The 20,460-nt window shown below is 43.6% G+C and overlaps 1 protein-coding gene across 1 annotated transcript in view; it reads left to right on the forward strand.

Annotated features, from left to right (window-relative positions):
* Positions 1-4,915: 4,915 nt before the first annotated feature.
* Positions 4,916-20,460, forward strand: part of INSR (insulin receptor) — a 296,954-nt gene continuing 281,409 nt past the window's right edge. Inside the window, exon 1 of the mRNA XM_069216634.1 lies at positions 4,916-6,200. Coding sequence (XP_069072735.1) covers positions 6,128-6,200 — 73 coding nt within the window. The 5' untranslated portion in view covers positions 4,916-6,127. The remainder of the gene's footprint in view (positions 6,201-20,460) is intronic.

Here is a 20,460-nt window from a genome sequence, read left to right on the forward strand (position 1 = left end):
CAACAGTTGAGTTCTGGTTCTTGATATAATTGTTTTACAGGCAAGGACGTCGGACACTAAGGCCCTGATTACGGGTTGCTCACTATATTCCGACACCTGCGCAAACCACTGTTTACGCATGGGTCGGAATTACGAGTTTGAGGGCATTTAACGCATTAGATAATTGTCATATGCGTTAAATACCTCAACTGTTCTTAAATTTCTGCAGGTCAAACCTGATGAAATTTAATGTGGAAAATCATACGGTCTTTGCCATACTATGTGGATTTTGATGCCTTAAAATCAAAAACCACATTTATTCCCCATGAACTTGTAATCTGTGTTATTTAACACACCCGGTAAATAACGTACCTGTGGTGCTGTTACTTATCATGTGCAATAAATAACACCTAAACTTGTTATCAGGTCCTAAGCACTCAGCGACAGAATTTATTCTCTTTCATTTAAAGAGACAGATGTCCTGCAATCCACACAATTCCCTGGCATCCAAAGACATATTTATTGCCTTTGCATTGCACAGTATAATCTGTTGTTCAAGCAAGAGCCATATATATTAATAAGATTTTGACCTTAGAATACCACTGTTTGACTGGGATTTGTGGACAAGTTTTATTGGTATCAATTATTCATTTTATTTTTTCATTTAGTTCTACAACAAGTTTGGTAGATACACAATTCAGTTTTTTTCCAAAATACAACTGTGTATATTCGTAGTTTTTGAACATGCTTCCGCAGACCCCTGGAGGTCCGTGACACCTACTAAGGGGTCTGTGACTGCTTAGCAAATTCAATTATATAAACAGATTAATAAAGTGTATATAAAAAGAAGCAAAATGTAAAATTATAAATTGTAAAGCTTTCCATAAATGTGATGGAATTTTACATTGGAGGCTAAAAATTAAGATGGTGCCTGCTGATTGATTGATGATTAATAGGCACATATGTGTGAAGGACACGGAATGTGTTCCTATCACATTATATTTGTTTTTAAACATACCCCGTCCCAGCCGTAGTAACGCTGGATTGTAGTTGAGTGATAGAGGTATTTTTAGATCATTTTCTCACTTTCACTGCACTTTTTAGTATTTTTGTTCATGGATTCCTAATAATTTCCTGGACTTAAGAGGCGACTACCCCCTTGGTTAGGGGAAGAAGGCGACCCCATGATGACATGATGATGCTTTTAGCTATGAGTAAATCGTAGTAATAATACGCTTGTGGTAGAAAATAGCTGGTGAGGGTCTTCCAAAGGAAGCTAGAGGGACTCCTTGGTGAAAACTGGGACAAGTGGTTACACTTCTATTGATATTCAAAGATTGATTAACGGGAAAAGAGCAAATGCATCAAGCAGAATATAGAATGGAGAGGCCCCCAACGTTCCCATTTAAACGAAAATTGTATCTTTTATATTTGTTTTTAATTAAATGAAATCTTTAATCATTTGTGTATTTGTTTGATGAATGCCTGTTTCTGTATTTTGTCTATTGTTTTGAAGCTCAAATCATCAAAATTGGTCAAGCCACAGTCCCTGGCTTCCGTTAATGACTCAGTGGGGGTCCCCGGATTTCAATAATGATTCAGTGACGGTCCCTGGATTCCAGTGATTAAGAGGAGGTCCGCCGAAGTCAAAAGTTTAAGAACCACTGGTCTAGACAATGTCTGCTACTTTAAACAAACAAAGGAGAACTATGCACTTTTGTTTCATCGATTTCGTTAAAAGAAACAGTTCAGCATTTTCTGGCTGGGACACATATTGTTTGGTTGCTTATCAATTCTTGTACAGATAGACAATAAATTTTAAAAACAAGGATTCAAACCCAATATGTATCACAGCAGCCCACAATGTATCCCTAATGACCTAGGTCCTAGTTGAAGGCAGATTTCAGTTCCATGAAACAAGATATATGGATCCCTCTCAGCTCCCAACATACTTACCGGCTTTAAGTTAGAGGTTTAGGCTTTGTTCGACAATGGCCAAGCGTTCTCTGAAGCCATGTTTGGCCCCGGAAATAATGCTCCTAACTTCGAACGAATCTTGGAGTTGTGGCAGGAGCAGCTTGCGCAAAAAATTCAGTGATGGTGCCGATCAATGAAGTTTGGTATATGATGGGTAGGTTATAACTTTTCTCAGTTTACAATATTTCTAAAATAATTACTGTTTCGTCAAGATGAAGGCATTGGAACAAATATAGGAACTGATAGATATAAGTGTGGCGTTCAGTGGCCTTAGCAACAAAGATCCCCAAATGTTTTCACTAAACGTAAAACTATCACAGAGATGGAACTCTGTTGCTAACTTTTTAAGTCGCTAACACCTAATAACTCTCGCAGCCTCCTCACTCAGGGAAGTGTACATTTTCTGGTTTGTCCTCTCGCAGAACAATCACTCTATCTGGGTTTGTGATTTGTCAGAGAGCCAGGATGGGGTGCAAAGTTGTCTACAGAGTCATTTGTTTATATACTTTCTTCTAGTATGCAAAGATCTTAATCGAGCTATGTTTTCTCAGCACGGCTCGCTCAAAATACAGTGTACCTTAGTTTAAAATTAAACATTCCGACTAACACCACCATACTGTCCAGGCAACAAGATTGGGAATTACAAGGCTTTCGAGCTGTGTGCCGGTCACCATAGCCAGCATGTGTAGTCCACAGAGCCTCGTCAATGCTTTACGAGTGGAATGGATGACTTCTTAGGGCGGCATGCATTGGTTGAGTTCTTAAGTGGGAGAGAAATTGGGTGAGCTCTTAAAGGGACACAGTGATACATAACGTTTCTGCTGGATATAATGCGGGTCAGCTGTTACAGTGGCGTGGGATTAGATGAGTTTTTAAAGAGATATTGAATTGTATGTGTTTTTGAAGGGACATAGCCTCGGTGGGTTGTTCGAGACCTACAAGTCTGAATGAGGGTTTAAAGAGGCATGGCATTCCATTGTTTCTTACAGAGCCTTGGCTTTGAGTGAGCTTCCAGTGGGGCATGCAGATAAATTGATCCTGGAATAGGGGCATGGTATTGAGGCGCTGTTCCAAAAGCAAGGCAATGGATGAGTTCTCGGTGGAGGGCATGTCGTTGAGTGAGTTTGTATAGGGGAATTAAGGTAAATTATTCCGTAAAGGGTATGACTTCTTACCAAAGCATGGTGTGGGGTGGGGTGGTTAAAAGGGTGCTTCTGCTTTAAATAAGGGCTTCGAGTAGCATGAGAGCGAATCACATCCCAACAAGCCATGGAGTTAAGACAGTCTTTAGAGAAGTGAATTGTGAATAAGATTACATATTTTCATGAACCACTGTTAAGAGCAGCTCCATGAATTGTTCAGGTAATGAGTCTGGAGATATGAATTGTTGCTTTTGTGTCATACTTCTGTGGAACTTGTATGACTGAAGTTAAAAACGCCTCCTTCATTCACTTTCTGTTGCAACACAACCCCCAGTTTACTGGCACCCGGAAAAGAGGTGGGCTTAGATGTGTTATCTGAAAAGTCTGCTAACTGGAAGCAAACATTTAATAATTGCTGTGATAGGGCACGTGTTTGTTTCATTTCACTCATCCCTTCTCTGGTTGGTCGTGCTGGTCACTTTCAGTGTTTTATCAGATCCCATTTCATGCATCAAGGTTTGTTTTGTGGAGAGTTTAAAATGCATTTAATGTGTTTAAAACAACCGGAGGAGAGCCTTGCAATATCTCGCTTCAACTGATGGTGTAAAAATTCGGAGGGAGGAGAAAGTGTGGACCCCCCAAAAAATGTACCCCCCATCCTCCCCCACACACACACATCTTCAAAAGACGCTAATTCATCCTGAAACTAATGGATATGAACAGAGTGTTTACTCTGATGTGAATGAGCGTATTCTGCTATTTAAAAAATTAATGCGAGTTCATGCCTGGAAAATCCCTCAGAAACCTCCACAATTTCATCAAAAAGGTCTCTAAAAATTATTCTGGTAGCACAACTCCGCCCTGCGCCAATAAAATGTCCCAACCCACCCTTGAATGTCCCTTCACACAGAGCAGGAGATTCTAAAAGGACTGTGTTTTAATTAAGAAATTACCTCTACCTTACTAGGAGTCGATTATTTCCAGCCATGGTCTCCCCAAATTAAAAATAAAAACTTGAAAACCTGTGTTTTCTGGTGGGCTGGGAGGGAGGCACAGTGGATTTCTTGGGGGCTGGTTTGGGGTGGGGGCATAGCGGGTTTTAGCACCTAATCACCCACATTTAAAAAAAAAAAAACTAATTGTATTAAATATTTTCTGGGTGGTTAATGCAGTGGGGCTCGGCTCGCCCGTGGTTATTGAGTAACCCGATGAGGTGGTGTCTGCCTCGAGGCACTGCAGACAACGCGCAGTCCCGTGGGTGATGGGCAACCTGGTAGGTGGCATTTACCGCTTTACCCGGGTCCTGCCCACACGGGGACTCTCCAATATTTATCCACAAACACAAACCGTTTTCCTGCGCTTTCTCCGAGGTGCCTGGTTTAAACTGCACACGTTTGTGTGTTGTGATTTTGTGTACGCCAGTTGTAACCAGCTGCAGGACTAAAAAAACAAAACACCGCGGTGAAAAATGCACCAACAAGGTGCAAAAAAAAACAAGACACACGTTCATAAAAATGTAGCGTTGGGATCTCGCACGCGAAGAACAAACTGAAACAAAAAGGCATTTTTCGGCTTCCGAAGGTTCTTGGTGGTTTCTTGCTACAGTGTTGCAGCTGGAGTGCAGCTCGCGGAAACGGGGTGCCGCGCAGGGAGGCCAGGGGGTGCACCCAGAGGCGCCCTGATGCCCTCCAGTGACGCACAAGGCGCACTCAGCATCCCCTCCGCCCGGCCGGGGACTCCAGGCCGCCTTTCCTCGCCGCCCTGCCTTCCACCCCAGCTGACTGGCAGCGCTTGTTTACTGGCCAGAGACTTTCAGAGAGTGTCTGAGCAGGGGGAGGAAGAGGAGGCGAGGGGAAGGAACAGGAGGAGGGGAAGTTTTTTTTTTTTCCTTTCAGCAAAAAAAAAAAAAAGAAGAGGAAGGGGGGGAAAAAAAATCTCACGCTCTCGGTTCTGGCTTGCGCTGAAAACCCCACTTTTTGTGGGGTCCTGGGAAGCGGAGAGAGCCGGGCCCCCAACTTGGAAGCAGCCAGCCCCCATTTTGCGGAGGAAGGTCGAAAGAGGCGCTTGGAGGAGCCTGCTGGGCGCTTGGAGCACAACAACGTGGTCCGAGGAGGAGGAGGAGACGACGGGCGGCGAAGAAAACATCAGCAGCAGTGTAACCTTTTTCACATTTTTCTGGCCCCAGCCTGGCGTCGAGGGGCAGGAGGCGGCCGTATTGTTCGGGGGTCTCGGGTGCCAGCCGGAGCTGCTCACACTGGAAAAGAAGGGCCCCCGCCCCCCCACACGCTTTATTTTTATACATAGGGTTATATGCCTGAAGGTTTTATTTTTGTGGTGGCAGGGAAAAAACTGCCAGGAAATACTTTTTTTTAACAGCCTTTTCCCCGGATTGTTTGTTTTGAAAAGGAGGCGCTTCACACATCGTTTTTCCTGTGATTAGTGAAAGAGGAAGAGATTTGACGTAAGCAACTACAACACAGCAAACGCGATTATATGGTGTTTCCCCCCCCCTCCCTTGTCACTTTCGTTTGGGATAAATTGCAAACTTGTGCCCGGTCCGGAGTGCAGAATTCGCTGCAGGAGCTAAGCTGGGGCGACCCTCCGGAAGAGGGGAAACAATATTTATTTTTCTTCCTTAAAAGGATAAGGAGGTCTTTTTAATGCAACTTTCTGGCTCTTTCAGAGGAGTGTTTCGGGAGAGGGGTTGGTCCCTTCCCCGCGGTGCTTGCCTAAAGCTCCTTGATGACCTGCAAGAGGAGCAGGCTTCCAGGCACTATGAAAAGTCATTTTTTTAGCAGCCAGGACCACATCATTTAATCCTGGTTTCTGGGGGTGCAGGGAAGGGAGAGGAGTCGCACTGACCCCGAGCAGCGGGTTTTTTATTATTTGACCCCCGTCCCCTTGTCGTGGACTTGGGACAGACCCCCCCGGGGGGGCTCGGCCTTCTCCGGAGCACCGGTTCACGCCAGGACTCTGTTTTGGGGCGCAGCATCCGACCCCAGTCTTTTGGGGTCCACGGCCGCAGGAGGATGGGGTGGAAGGTCTTGGTGGTGGCTCTGACCCTCTGTATTTTGGCCTTCGGCGGCACCAGTGACGGTGAAAGTGAGTATGGACATATTTGCTGCTACTTTACCTTTATATATATATATTTTGCCACTTTTTACATTTTTGTGTATTTTTTTTGCCCTGGGAATTGAATGTAGATATTTTTTTCTCTATACTTAATGCTGTATTGTTGTTGTTTTTATTGTTATTGTATTTATTTCCCTTTTGTGTGGCAGCCCCTTCCTTGCTCTCGCTCTTATGGGGTGACTTTCCCCTCCGGCCCCTGCACACGCTGCCCCCCGCCCCCTCCACTGACAAGCTCCGGGCCTGGCCTCTCTTGGGGCCCCGGGGCCGGGCCCCTGCCTCCAGGGGCGCCCCAGCCCCCCCCCCTGGGGGTGCCGGCCTGCTGCGGCCTAGCGAGCCCCGGGCTCGAGTGAGGGCTCAGGCCGGGCGGTGGTGGGGCGGCGCCGGGGGATTCTAAAATGGAGGCGGCCTGCCGCGCTGGAGGCCGGGGTTGTAAACATGGGAGGGAGGAGGGCACTGGGAGGCGCTGCTCGGCTCGGAGGGGGCGTCTGACAGCCCCGAGGTGGGGTAGTGGGGTGGGCACCTGCCCCCCGTGAGGAGTCTGGCAACCCAGGGGCACCTGTGCCCTCGGGGGGGCAGCTAATCCTGCCTGTGGGGGCATTTCCCCACATAGAGAATATAACAACCTGTTGAAGGGGTGGGGGGCACTTGAAGTGACTGATTACCTCGCACCACCCTAAAATACCTGGTACCCACGAGGGGTCTGACAACCATGGGGTACTTGTGCCCCCAGTGGGTATAGCTACCCACTGGGGGCACAACCTCCCTGGGGGGGTCGTTTGCTCACATTGGGAATGTAACAACCTGTTGAGGGGGGGGGCACTTGATCCCTTGAAGTGCCTGATTACCTCGTACCACCCTATGCACCTGGTACTCACGAGGAGTCTGACAACCCAGGGGCACCTGAACTCTTTGAGGGGTCTGTTTGTCCACACGGGACACCTGTGCCCCCCAGAGATATCTAATTTGCCCACAAATGGATTGTGACACCCTGTTAAGGGGACCATCTGACCCCTTGGATGTTCCCCAACACCCCCACCGAAGTGGTCTTTAAAAGGTGTGAAAGCCCTCTGAGGGGAGGCGTGATTAACCCCCATATGGAGGGTGACAAGGTGCGGGGTAGGGGGCAGACATGCTAGAGCATACATGTCAACGGTCCCGATTTAGATGGGAGACTGCCGATTTCTGAAGCCAAAAATGACTTAATTTTACCTGTCTCATGCCTAAAATCTGATCTGCTTCAATATATGTCAGCAAGTAAAATACATTCAGCAGATTTTATTGTTTTCAAAATCTCACACTTCCCAGTTATAAAATGTTGGCATGCATACAGGCTGGTACGTGCCTCTCGAGGTGTCTGATCCTGGAGGTGGGGGCAGTCATTTGCGCTCATAAGGAGTCTGGCAACCTTGGGGGTCACCTCCCCTATAGAGGTATCTGACCCCACCTGATCCTTCCCAGATGTGTCTTAACCCTGCCCGGGTGGTGGGAGTGATGGTTTGAGAATACTGACCATACTTGAGGGGGCACCGGGGCCACTGAGATGTCTGTTCCCCTGGGGCAGGCACCTCACTCACGTGAGGGGAGTTTACTCCAGCTGTGGCAAATATGTGCTCGCTGTTTTCAAGTACTCAGATTCCTTCTTGGTGAGGAGTCTGGCAGTGGGGACTGCTTGTATCTGCGAAGTATTTTTAAGGGTCAGTTGAGTGAAGCTTTGAGGGCATTTTAGAGTGTTTGGTAACCTTGCAAGGTGCCTCGCGGGGGCAATTGAGGTCCTCTGCAGGGTATCCAGGCTCATGTTTATTTTGCTCTAAATGTTCTTCTGCTCATAGACGCGAGGTAAATACCAATTGTTGAAGTTTTGCCACGCTCTTAAATTTTTGTTGTCTCTGAAGGTGGTTTGGGGATCTGAGGGTTTTTTGGGCTCTGTTGAGGGGTTTTTGAGGATGAAACTGATGAGATGTTTGGTAAGATGCTGACCTGATGTTTTCTCATTTCTGAGGATATTTTAGGTTCTATTGAGGGTCATTTGGGATGGTACTGAAGGGATGTTTTCAGGACATTTTTACTTCTACTGAAAGAAGTTTGGGAGCTTTAGCAATATTAAGTTATGTTATACCATATTTATAAAGTGCACATACACCAAAAAGGTTTCAAGTCGCTTAAGCACAAGAGGGGGACGAGATTCAAGGTTCAGCCGTACACATTGTGATGTTCTGGGTAATATCGAGGGATGTTTTGGACTCTTGAGTGCCTTTGTGGGCACCTGAAAAGGGTTCTTTCTGTTCATGGACATTTTAGGAACTTGTTGGGGGCACTTTGGTTTCTCTTGACAAAGTCTCGGTACTTCTCAAGATGTTCCAGTTCTCTCTCAAGGGTAATTTGGATCTCTCTTTAGGGCTGTTTACAGGGGTTCAATAAGATTGAGGAACATTTTGACTTCTCCCTGAAGGATATATTCAATCAGTGTACAATTTGTGCCCTGTTAAGGGACATTTTGAGATTTTTGAAGGGTGTTTTCATCGAGAGGCATTTACGGAACTTGTGTACTTCTGAAGGCTCTGTAGGACATTTGTTTGACCTATTTGATGGACATTTGGGGCTTGCTGACGAGGTTCATTGAGGAGGGCTTTTTGCTTGTTTTGAGAGCAAGTATTTCTTTAAGACTTTTTGAAGGCTTGATTGCGAACCCATTGTATAGCTCTGTTGATGGACATACCTGAGGCTTGTTCAGACAGTATTTAGAAGTTATTCAGGGCATTTGTAATCCCAGCAGGTATTTTGATCCGAGGGGCATTTCATGACTGTTGAGAGCCATTCTATCTCTTATAGTGAGTTTCGTGTTACGGGTATTTTGGGGGGCATTTTGAGAAATGTAAACATCTGGTCAGGAGAAATTGTGACCCTGTTAGTCATTTTGAGACTCCATCTACTCAGATTTTGTCGTTTCGCCTCTTTTGAAATCAATAAATGTCTAATGGGGGACAGTTTTGTGGTGTTAATTGAAGTTCTATTTTCCACTGACTTTGATGAACGTACCTGACTTTCTAGGGTACTTAAAGGGTGGTATATAAAGAGTTGTAGATATAATTGGCCTACCTTATAATGTTTTTTTATTAAGAACGTTGTGGATAGATTAGGTTTCCCCCTTGAATACTGTACATGTTTTTTTAAGCTGTGGCAGGCGTTCAGTATTTTAACCTATATTCTGCAGAACCCGCTTTTCTTAAAAAAAGAAAAAAACCGATCACTTGAGCACATATTACTACAGTAATGGTTAATTGCTCGGATGGTATGTTAACGAGTCCACGTGTCTGTCTACGGGTTCCACATTTCCAGAAGTCTACAGGAGAAACGGCGACAGGTGCGCCTCCTTCCGGGGGTAAACATCAGGCACTTGAAACGGCGGAGCACCTCATTTTCGAGCTGCCCCAGTCACCCGCTGATCCCACACGCTCTCCCGGGGAAGTCAAGGCTTCATCTCATTACATTATTTAAAAAAACAAGATGTGGTGACGTGACTGCCGAGCAGGGTCTGGTGGGGAGCAAATCACCAGCCAGCAACACTCATGCTGGTTCCCCAACTTCTTAAAAATGAATAAAACAATTTGGGACAAAGCAGTTTGACGGTCTTGAGTTGGATGCGTTTTGGGGGTCCGGTGTTGAGGTTCAGTCGTTCAAAGCCTCTTGTGTTTTGAATGGAGTCCATTTTTAGGGTACACGTGTTTGATTTTTGTAGCTGTAGCATGTCAATGTCATTAGTTTTAATAGAATTCTATTAGATGCAAATGTTGTGTGTTGTGTTTTTTTTTTTGCCGTGCCTATCTCAGGTGCTCGGTGGAGGCATAATGTCCGTAATTGGCACTCTGAAATGTTCTGGCGCAGTCCACACATTAAGTGATGATTTTGAAGTTTAATATTTCGGCCCGTCGATGAGGCATATTGGTGGAGCCAGGAATTTACGACAATTTGGGATTTCAAATGAGAACACTTTCGGGATTTCAGGGACCAGTTGGCGTTGTAGGACCAGCATGAGTTCTTGATTGCGGCACACAGGCTTGATGTTGTATCCTTTGGAAAAATGGAAGGAGTGCGTTCAGAGTAGACCCCGCTCTCTTGCAAACAGTAAGGATAATGGGCTGTCATGGCCCTGCACACAGGTAGATACAGCCAGTTGCAGGTATCCGGAATTGAGACTGCACAAAAGAACTCTTGTTCTCGGTGGAGTCCTAAAGGATGTAACCCACAGGGGCATCGCTTGGAGTCCAGGTATGTACAGTCCAAGGTTGGGTTTCAGTCAAGGCCATTTTGTGTTTCCACAAAGAACGTTTGTGGTGGGGTTCGTGATTCCAAGGCAGACACACAGTGCGGCTTACAAACTTTCATGCGCACTCCGGTTGGGGGTCTTGTGAAGCTCCAAAGAGTCACCTTCTGTTTCTGAAGACTTGACCTGGTCGCCGCTGGCCTGGATCCCCCTGGTCACGTTTATGTTGAGTAGATAACCAGCCTTTTTGTCTAGCCTTAATTTTGGTTGTCTTTAGTGTGGATACTTAATGATTTGATGTGTTTACCTTTTGTGACCCTGAGCAAGAACTTTTAGGTTCCAGGTGAGCAGAGTTACATAATCTCTTTCAGATTTTCATGGTCCTCAGATGTGCAGCGGTGTCTGTGCTTCTGCTGAATGTGGTTGTGGGATACAAATCATGTACAGAATTACAGGGCGGTCGGAGGTTCTTTTTCGTACATAATCTGAGATATATATATATATTCTGTTGTTCAAGATGTTGAATTTTTGGACAAAAACTATCCTTTGGCATCTGACTTACATTTTTTATGAGTGAAAATGTCTGTCCCTTGGTGGTTTAAGGGATATCCTTGGTTTAAAGTAAGTACTTCACGAGGTGACCCCAGTACTTCACGAGGTGACCCCAGTTCTTGAAAGTTGGTTTCTTGCATCTCTAGTGACTGCCCTGACCATTACGTTGCAGGTTCTGAGCATCATTGTAGATGAGGGTGCAGGAAAGCAAGCAAAAGGTTACTCGAGGAAACACACTCCTTACGTTAAAGAGAGTCCATGGGTTGTTTGTCACTGCCCTTGTAGTGTCCAGAATTCTGATATTCCAGGATCCAGGGCTGCAGCGAGTGCCGCATACCACGTTTCATAAAGTAGGAAAAAGCTCATGCATTTTCTGTCGCTTTGTGGAATGGGCAGAAAAAAAATATTTTCAGAAGGCTTTCAGCATGGTTTTTGCTCCTGTCAATCATAATGATTTTTTTAAAATGTTTTTTTTTAACTGGAGATTTCTCAAAGTGACGCTTGAAACGTGGCAACGATCTCTTTGTCTTCCGTGACTCGCTCCCAAGCCTTGTCTTCAAACTGGAGAGTTCTTTGCAGGCAGGAGGCTCTTCTCCCCGCTGGCCTCCAAGTACCTTGATGAGTGAGGTATGTCCTATACGCACCTCCCACCTACTCCTCACCTGTCCTTCAGTCCCAGCGGATCACAGCGGCGGGACACCGTATGGGAAGGTTGCTCTGGCTGGATTGATACGTACCGCTCCTCCTCCCATGCCGCTGGTTATGTTATCTGCTTTGGCGAATAAGGTGGCAGTGCTTTTGCTGTCAACTCACCTGGTGTTGTGCATTACCACCACAGTGGTTCTCTTGGGCCCTGGTCTGTTGCCGTCTGTTGGGTGGTCTTACCTGACAGTGATGGTCCCAAGAGATTTTTTTTTTTTTTTTTGTGTGTGTGGCCATGATGGAGCTACTGTTTAGGTTGGAATGGGGTGGTGTATAGCTGCTGCTAGATTTCCATGGTAGGATGGTCCTGATGCACGTCTGATGCTTTGTCTCTAGTATGGTTTGTAGTGTTACGGTGCCCCAGAGTCGTACCACCTAGTTTTGTCTACCAGAGCCAGGTTACCTCATGTACCCGGCCTTTGTTGCTGGCTGCTCTTCAGTGGGAGGTGATCCTGTGCACGATACCTGTGGCCTCATCCCGGATTTAGGTGAGTGGTTTGCAGCTAGCCTTTTTTGGCACAGTTCTGTCATGTTGAATGGTTGGATTTGTTATGCGACTGATCTCTTGTTACTCCATGCCTAGGCAGATGGGTTTTAGTTCTTTGTGTTTCTCCAGTCAAGAGTTTTTTTTTATGTTTGGACTTTGATTGTAACTTGCATGGTAAATAGAATTGGAGCAGAAGGCCATTGCTGTTTTTTTTTTTTGTTTAAATTATTATTATTATTTTCTTTGTAAATTATTTTGGAATTTTTCGAATATAGCCTAAAACGTTTCTCCTTCTGTAAGTGATCTTCCTAAAATTAGTAACCATGGTCCTGCAGAGTTGCTTTTCATTACCAGTTCTACCCTTGCCACACGAGCTATTACCAATTCGCATTGTGGCTGACAACTACGTTAAATAGTAGCAGTCAGTGCTGCGCCAAAAAACTCTGGATGCAAATGTGGGCAAATTAATATGCTGTGTGTTTAGTTTACATCTAGAAAGCAGGATCCATCTTATATATTTTCAGGACAACCTGGAGCATTTTCATATTTAGTGATGATCCTGAAATCTTGGCATGGACCTGGCCCTTCTGGAAGATGATGGATGGTCCTCGTTTGAGAGAGGCAGGTTTCGTGTGGCTGATTTAATGGCATATGTGGTCGGGCACACAAAGGAGAGGTGGCAAGGTTCCCCTTATTCTGCTTTTGACACCATCAGCTGCCAAGTTTCGCTGGATCCATGCATATCCACATAGGAAGTATATGTATGAAGAAGGTTGTCCACCCTCACAAATATTTGGGTTGCCACCGCGTTTTTCTGTTCCAACAAAGTTTTGTACCATGTATATGACGAATGGCGACATTTATTTATTTTTATCTTTTTCCTTTTTTTTTTTCTAAAACGAAAAGTATATGTATGAAGATTTGCTGCCCTGGGACCGATAGCTTTGGAATTTATTTTTTGTTCAAAACATTTGTTCCCCAGCGCTTGCCTGACCCAGGCAACAAGAGTCTTTGATGGGCTTGAATAATTAGCAGGAACAGCTTCCAGACCAGGGCACATTAGTTAATTGACTCACTGCTGGTAGTCTTTTCTAAGGAGTTCTTGGTGGTGTTAGAAAAAATGACAGCCTGTGGCACACTGATGGTTACTTAGCTTCCAGTAAAAAAAAAAAGTGACTTCTTTAGTGGTCTCTACGTGTCCTTGTGCATGCTGGCATTGAGGGCAGGCACCCTGTCTTTGCATCTCAGTAGTATGTTGTTAAATGTGCAATGGCTGCTAGTGACGGCCACGATCCAAGACTTTTGGTAAGAAGAAATGGTGACAAGCTGGCAAAAAGTTCCAATTTCTTTTTCAAGTCTAGTTGATGATGGATAAACCATGATTGACAAAGAAGGAACCTCTGGCTTGTACAGTGGACCATGGTGGAAACTCTACCTCCCACGGTGGACTGTGGTGGCATCTCTGGTTGCTACAGTGGACCATGGTGGGAACTCTACCTCCCAGCGTGGTCTGTGGAGGCATCTCTGGTTGCTACAGTGGGCCATGGTGGAACTCTACCTCTGACGGTGGACTGTGGTGGCATCTCTGGTTGCTACAGTGGACCATGGTGGGAACTCTACCTCCCACTGTGCACTGTGGAGGCATCTCTGGCTGCTACAGTGGACCATGGTGGGAACTCTACCTCCCACTGTGGACTGTGCAGGCATCTCTGGTTGCTACAGTGGACTACATCAGACCTCTGGCTGCCACGGTGGACTGAGAAAGTACCTGTGGCTGCCACATGGACCATGGAGGGTTCTCGGACAGCCATAGTTACCAGCTGCAAAGCCACCAATATCTTTGGTTTGTTAAGATGGTGCCACTGCGATTATGTTTAGTCTGTGGAAGTGAGATTAGTTCTTGGTTTAGATGGAGGCCTGTACTTTCGTTTGTGTTCTTGGTTTTGAGCACGTTTAAGTTTTTAAACCAAAGGCGTAGAAACTTGAGCGGTGAAAGCGGTAATTGTTGGTCACAGGTGTCAGTTCATTTTATTTATGCGCGGGGTTTAAAGTTTTAAGTCGGGCGTGTTTTGCTAATCTTTTAATTTTCTACATGACCAGGATATACAATTTAAACCACTTCGTGGGTGAGTGAACAGCATGCAACAACAATTTAAACACGCTTAGGACAAGGGGATACTGTGGAAGCATAGTCTGTGCTGAGTGACAAGACTCCTCATAGGAGAGGTTACAATGTGTGTAGTATTTCTTATTGGTCTTTACTTTGGCGATAAGGCAGCTTGACGGCCAAACAAGCAGGCATTATGTCTTCCACACCAGCATTAGTATTTTTTTTTTAATATATATATATGCATTTTTACTTATTGGATTGGCCTAATTGAATGGTTCAGTACCCCCCAAAAAAAACCTGTCTTATAGGCTCTCGAACAAGGCACGTAGCAGTAAGTTTACTGATCTCTTTTGAACTTCATGGGAAGTTCAGATGGCTGTTGTACAGTGGTGAGCCCCATTCATGAAATGGCTTTTGGAAAGGTACATCAAAATAGCCAAATAAATCAATATCGTTTAAGCCCCTTCAGCCAACGCTGTAAGCTCTCCAGGCTGCATGGTGACCATAGAGAAGGGTCCTGCAGATAATTAGTGATTGACAATTTGGATGAACCTACCAGTATACCTTGTCCGTTAACGAGCAAGTGAACGACGGTAAGAAGGATACAGAGGAAAAATAGGAAATGTCAGTGTTTGCTTATGAGCGAATATCACCCAGTCCTGCAGATAAGTGTTGGACTGAATACCTCTTTCATTAAGTCAGATGTGTTTTGTTGGGTTCCTCTGTGGGAATGTACGAATTGTATACATGTTTCGGTTTGCCGCTGAATGTGTATCCTGTTTTGTTTTGGTTGGCAGACTCCATAGGGGCATGAGACATTTTGTCTTTCCTTGTTGGTGTCAGGTTATCTCTGGGGTATGCGACTCTGATGTATGGCCGCGATACCTTACTCTGTCCATGAGGGCATCTGGTGTAAAACTATGCTAGGGATGGTGTGGGCTTACTCGCACAGAGTTCTCTGCCTCTGACAAATAATAGTCCTATGAAATAGGAAAAGATTAAAGAAAGTCATTTATTAAGAGAACTTTGACACCTCCTGGTGGCTTGCACACCTGTGCCAGCACTGGCTTTGATGTGGTAGAGGACCAGAAATAACATGGTCGAGACACGATGTGTTGTCTGATACTCAGAAGTTAGGTGCATTGTTTGCACAACATCTGGTAAATGATACGGCTCTAAGACACCCCTCATGGTACTGTACAGCGGAACAATATGGGATGGCTGGTGCTGCCTGGGAAAGCTGAAACAACGGAGAGGAAAAGCGAATTTTAACAAGCCAATCTACGAAACTTTCCATCACCATTCCAGTGTAATTGTATTGTATGTATATAGAGCTTACTACCCTTGATGAGGCATTGAAGCGCTTTTCGGTGAGTAGCACGCTACTCCAGAACCCAAAAGGATTAGAACTGGGAAATCTGAGTACAGTATTAGTATAGGGCGGTATGAGTTAACTTGAGTAGAGGACGGGAGTCTGCCAGCTGGACTGAAGAGAATAACAGATATAGAGGAGGGAAGAATCCAGAAGTGTTAATTGGGAGATCCTAGTAGTACGATAAGGTTTAGGATGAGTAAAGGAGAGATGTAGGAGACAAGAGTCTGTAGAAAGGGATTTGGAAGGTCATAGTAAAATGGAGTTTGGGTGAATCAAAAAAGAGATAAATGAGGGAGAATTTAGTAGGGTTGTTTGGCAGATCATAGTAGTAAACTGAGGTTTGGGGTGAGCCAGGAGGGGTAGAGGAGGGGAGAGTCTAGAACTGGTTATTCTGGAGATCATAGTGTTAGAATGGGTTTAGGATGAGTCGGAGAGGGGAGCTGGAGGATAGGTTAATAGAGGTATAGGGTGATGGACAGACAGAGTAAAGCTTTTGAGATTAATTTTTTTCCTCTTGTACAGTAGGACTAAAGCAATAAATACACACCTACATGATTACATAGTAAGGAATATATGTATAAGGAGTATAATATATTGAGATTTAGGCTATCTCGTGTAAACGCAGACTTTCAAGAGTTGCAGTATTTGGAGTTAAAATAAGGTTATAAAAGTACACAAATAAATTATGTTTCCTCAATATTTCCATAGTGAAATGTTTTTTTAGATAAATAGTTAAGATAATATTTATATATTGTGATAGAGAAAATTTAAAAGACTCACAAGCATCTAATCAAACAGCTTATATAGAAACTATGCAATGATAATAAACATATATATATATATATATATATATATTATATGTCTGTGTATGTATATGTGTGTGTGTGTGTGTGTGTGTGTGTGTATATGTATATATATATATATATATATATATATATATACACATTTAACCATAGGTAAAATATACATTTGTTAAAACGGGCCTAAAGAGTATGTATATATTTTAAGATAACATGATTATCATACCTATTTGCACAAAGAAATAAATATAATCAAATTATAAATGTTTACATACACAGGGCTATGCAGTCCATTGCTGTTTGAGTATGCTGGTTATGTAGGAAAGAACCAACTCAACTACTTTTCTGAAGACAAGATAGTTATCTGTGGATCTTATGTTTGGGTGTAATGAATTCCATAGTTTGGCCGCTTGAATAGAGAAGGATGTACCACCTATTGTCTTTTTCTTGTATGGTGGTGTTTTGATGTGGGTTGCTAATTTTGAGCGGCGGTTTCTTTGTTGTATGTATTTGGTGATTTTATTCCTGATAAAAAGCGGTCCTGTTCCATGTATTGCTTTGTGGGTGATACAAAGCAGCTTGAAGGTGGATCTTCTGACAACCGGTAACCAATGTAGGGCCCTCAAGGCAGGGGAGACGTGGGCCTGTGGCTTTACTTGTTAGTCTGACAGCCGAGTTCTGAATGAGTTGTAGTCTTTCCATAGTACATAAAGATGGTCCACGGTAGAGGCCATTGGTGTAATCCGGTTTAGATAGTACGAGAGAGATAGTAGCCTGCACCTTGTGTAGAAATCCGAGGTGGGGGAAGAAGCATCCCAGAGTCTTCAAGGTGATGAAGCTTGTTCGTGCTAATTTGTCCGCTTGGGCATTCATTGTTAACTTAGAGTCCATGGTAATTCCAAGGTTTTTAACTTCCTTAGATACTTGAGGAGGTGGTCCCAGATCGTCAGGCCAGGTGCAGATTGAGTCATAATTTTTCCAGTCACCACATGTGAGTACTTTTCGTTTTGGAAGCATTCAGTTTGAGATGGATGCATGTTATTCACTGATCAACGGCTCTGAGGCAACTGAAGATTTGTGAGTTTCCAATGTCTTTGGGACATTCCAGTTTAAGGAGTATTTGTGTGTCATCTGCATAGTTGTAGCATGTGAGTTTAAGTTCATTGATCATTGCCGGTTATGACATCATGTAGTTGTTGAAAAGAATGGGTGAGATGATTGAGCCTTGAGGGGCACCTACTTTTGTGAATTGGGGTTTGAACGAGAAAATGGGTGAGGGAGGTATGATTTACATTGTGACATTGAGACGGTGTGGTCTGTTTCAAGAAATCCCTGATATATCGTGTCATGATCCAGCTCAAATTGTTTTTTACATTTTTTTTCTCCCGGTAACACCTGAATTTGAAGATGCCAATTGCTTGTGTTTAAGCTCCCTGCAATAACAGGCTAGGTAAAAGTATCAATTAACGACTTTGAGTTATGGATGTCTTTGGTGCTTTGCGATGATTTGATTCTTAAAGTCTATAAGTTATGATGGCCACGTAATGTGATCTTGGTTTTTATTTCGTCATTCAGGTAGGCATTCTCCTTCTGATTTGAGTACTGTGTTGTTGTTTAATGTTCTGTAATTTACCAAAGTACGGAATTTCTTCCCCATGTTCTTCTCTTACCTGGAAGATCTTTCAATATTCGAGGTGGACTCGGATTGTCTATCATTTGGGACTGATCCATCGGGCGGGTCTTGTCAGAAGGTTGTGATGATGGATATCTTAACTGTAACCTATAGGCACATCAGTAGCGTTAAACTATCCATCAATGTCATTGTTTATGAACTTTTTATTGAAGGAACCTGTGGACCCGCCTGTGAATAGGAATGATTGTTGCATCAATGCAAGGAGACCATGTTCTTTAAACTAGCCTGATAAGATAGCATGCCTCCTTAGCCATCAGTAGGTACATCTGAAAAACAATATGCAGTTGTGTCTGCTGCTTTTAATTCTCTTATTTATTTCCAACACTTTCAAAGTCTAAAGGGGAATATAGCTGAAGAGTCTGCCTAAAATAGAATTCATACCATGGAACATAATCTGAGAGTAATTTCCCTTTTATTGAAGAGAAATTCTAGTAACTTTCAGGATTCAAAAGAATTTTTTTATTTTTTTATTTGACATATAAAGGGGGTTGAACAACTACATATGCTTCTTGTTCAAGGGCGATTCTTTGGTTTTTGAAAGGACTTGATGATGTCTTTTCTAACCGTGTTGAGGAAAATATTGTTTTAATTAATTACATTATTAACCTGGGAGATTTCTTACACTGCAGAGCATGGAGGAACTAAAGAATGTTTCTTCTTCCATTCTAGTACCCTACTTTTCCTGTTTGTGTGCATTAAGAGATCCTCTTTCCTGCATAAATTTATCGTGTTCTTTGACGCTTACAAAATGTCGCACTTGGCCAATCGAAGTTGGTAGAGTGAAGAGAATGTGACTCTGCCTATCTCTGCAAACACTAACTTGTATGTCTGTGTACATGGTTTGCCAAATAACCGACGCGGCCAACAATTGTCAAAAGTAAAGGAACCAAAAATGAAGGGTTATGAATTTGTTTTTAATATGTTTTAATCGCAATGATCCTTCAAAGGGCATTAGCTTGAGCTAACTGCTCAGCACCCTTGAAAGATCCCATCCCGCAGAGCGAATAAGGTAATTGGCAAACAATTACCTCGTGTGAACGTCACTTCTATATTATGTAAAGGTGGTTGAACTCAAAAATATTCAGCTTTGTTGTGCCCTGCAGTATTTTTTTTTTTCAAAATGATATGGTTGATTTTTGGACTTTATTTTATTTTAGCCAAAGGTTGTTTTCTTCTATGTGTGTGTTTTTTTTCACTTTTTCGTTTTTCACATTTTCTTAATTGGCTTTTACAAACTCCGATGATGTGACCATCCAATGCAAATGATGCAGAAGCATTTCCTTTCATTCAGTCTTCTACGATTTACCATACTCAGTTGCCTTTGGAGATTGTGGAGTTAAAGATTTTGCATTCAGAAGCCATGATGTCCTCATCAACCAATCAAATCTATGTCAGCCATCAATGACATAGACAGGCAGTAAGAATATCACAGTCCCACAAAGGTGCCAAAATCCTTTAACTTAATAGCACCCAATTTAATAACACAAAATGCGATTTTACGCCAGGGCGTAACGGCCTAAGCTGCCGCCTTTGGAGCTGGGAGAACTAGGTTTGAATCTCTGCGTCAGCTCAACATCCCGTGTTTCTGGGCAAATCACTGAATCTCCCTGTGCCCACAATTCAGCGCCTTGAGACCCTCACAGGTGTTTTGCCGCGCTTTACAAATCCCCTAAATTAAATTAGATTAGATGCATGCATTCGATTGAGATTTGTAGCCTTCTCCCTGATTTCTGAACTCGCCCTTTTTCCACTGAGCTGTGCTGTACATTGAACAAGACCTATTGCAAAAGTTGTGTGTGGGTTAGGTAATTTTAAGGTGTTGTAGTCCTATCTGTCATCGTGTGATATAGGACTTTAATATTGAGAGAGCCCTTAATTACATGTTCAATTTCTTGCTCATTATCTAGTTAGTCAGAGTTAATTGGGAAAGACAGCGTGATGGTTGTGTGTGTTTATTATAAATTAAAGGAGTTGGGCTTAAGTGGGGAAGAACCCACATTTAGTGCCCCAAAGGTTTCTGTGCGTATAGTACAGCAAGCTCCCCAATATGCTGATGTGTTGCAGAAGAGAGTAAACAAGCACAATGCAAACCAAATTGAACTGGAGGAGGATCGAAAGACTTGCTTGATTGTCTGCATATGGTATTCTAGTAATGGACCCTGCAATGTGCTCCTTTTTTTCTAGTCTCCATAATGTTTCCTCTTTAGTGTCCTAAGATATCTGCTTTTTATCATAAACGTACTGTTTGGT

The sequence above is a fragment of the Pleurodeles waltl genome, chromosome 12, assembly GCF_031143425.1.
Source record: "Pleurodeles waltl isolate 20211129_DDA chromosome 12, aPleWal1.hap1.20221129, whole genome shotgun sequence".
NCBI classification, from domain to species: Eukaryota; Metazoa; Chordata; class Amphibia; order Caudata; family Salamandridae; genus Pleurodeles; species Pleurodeles waltl.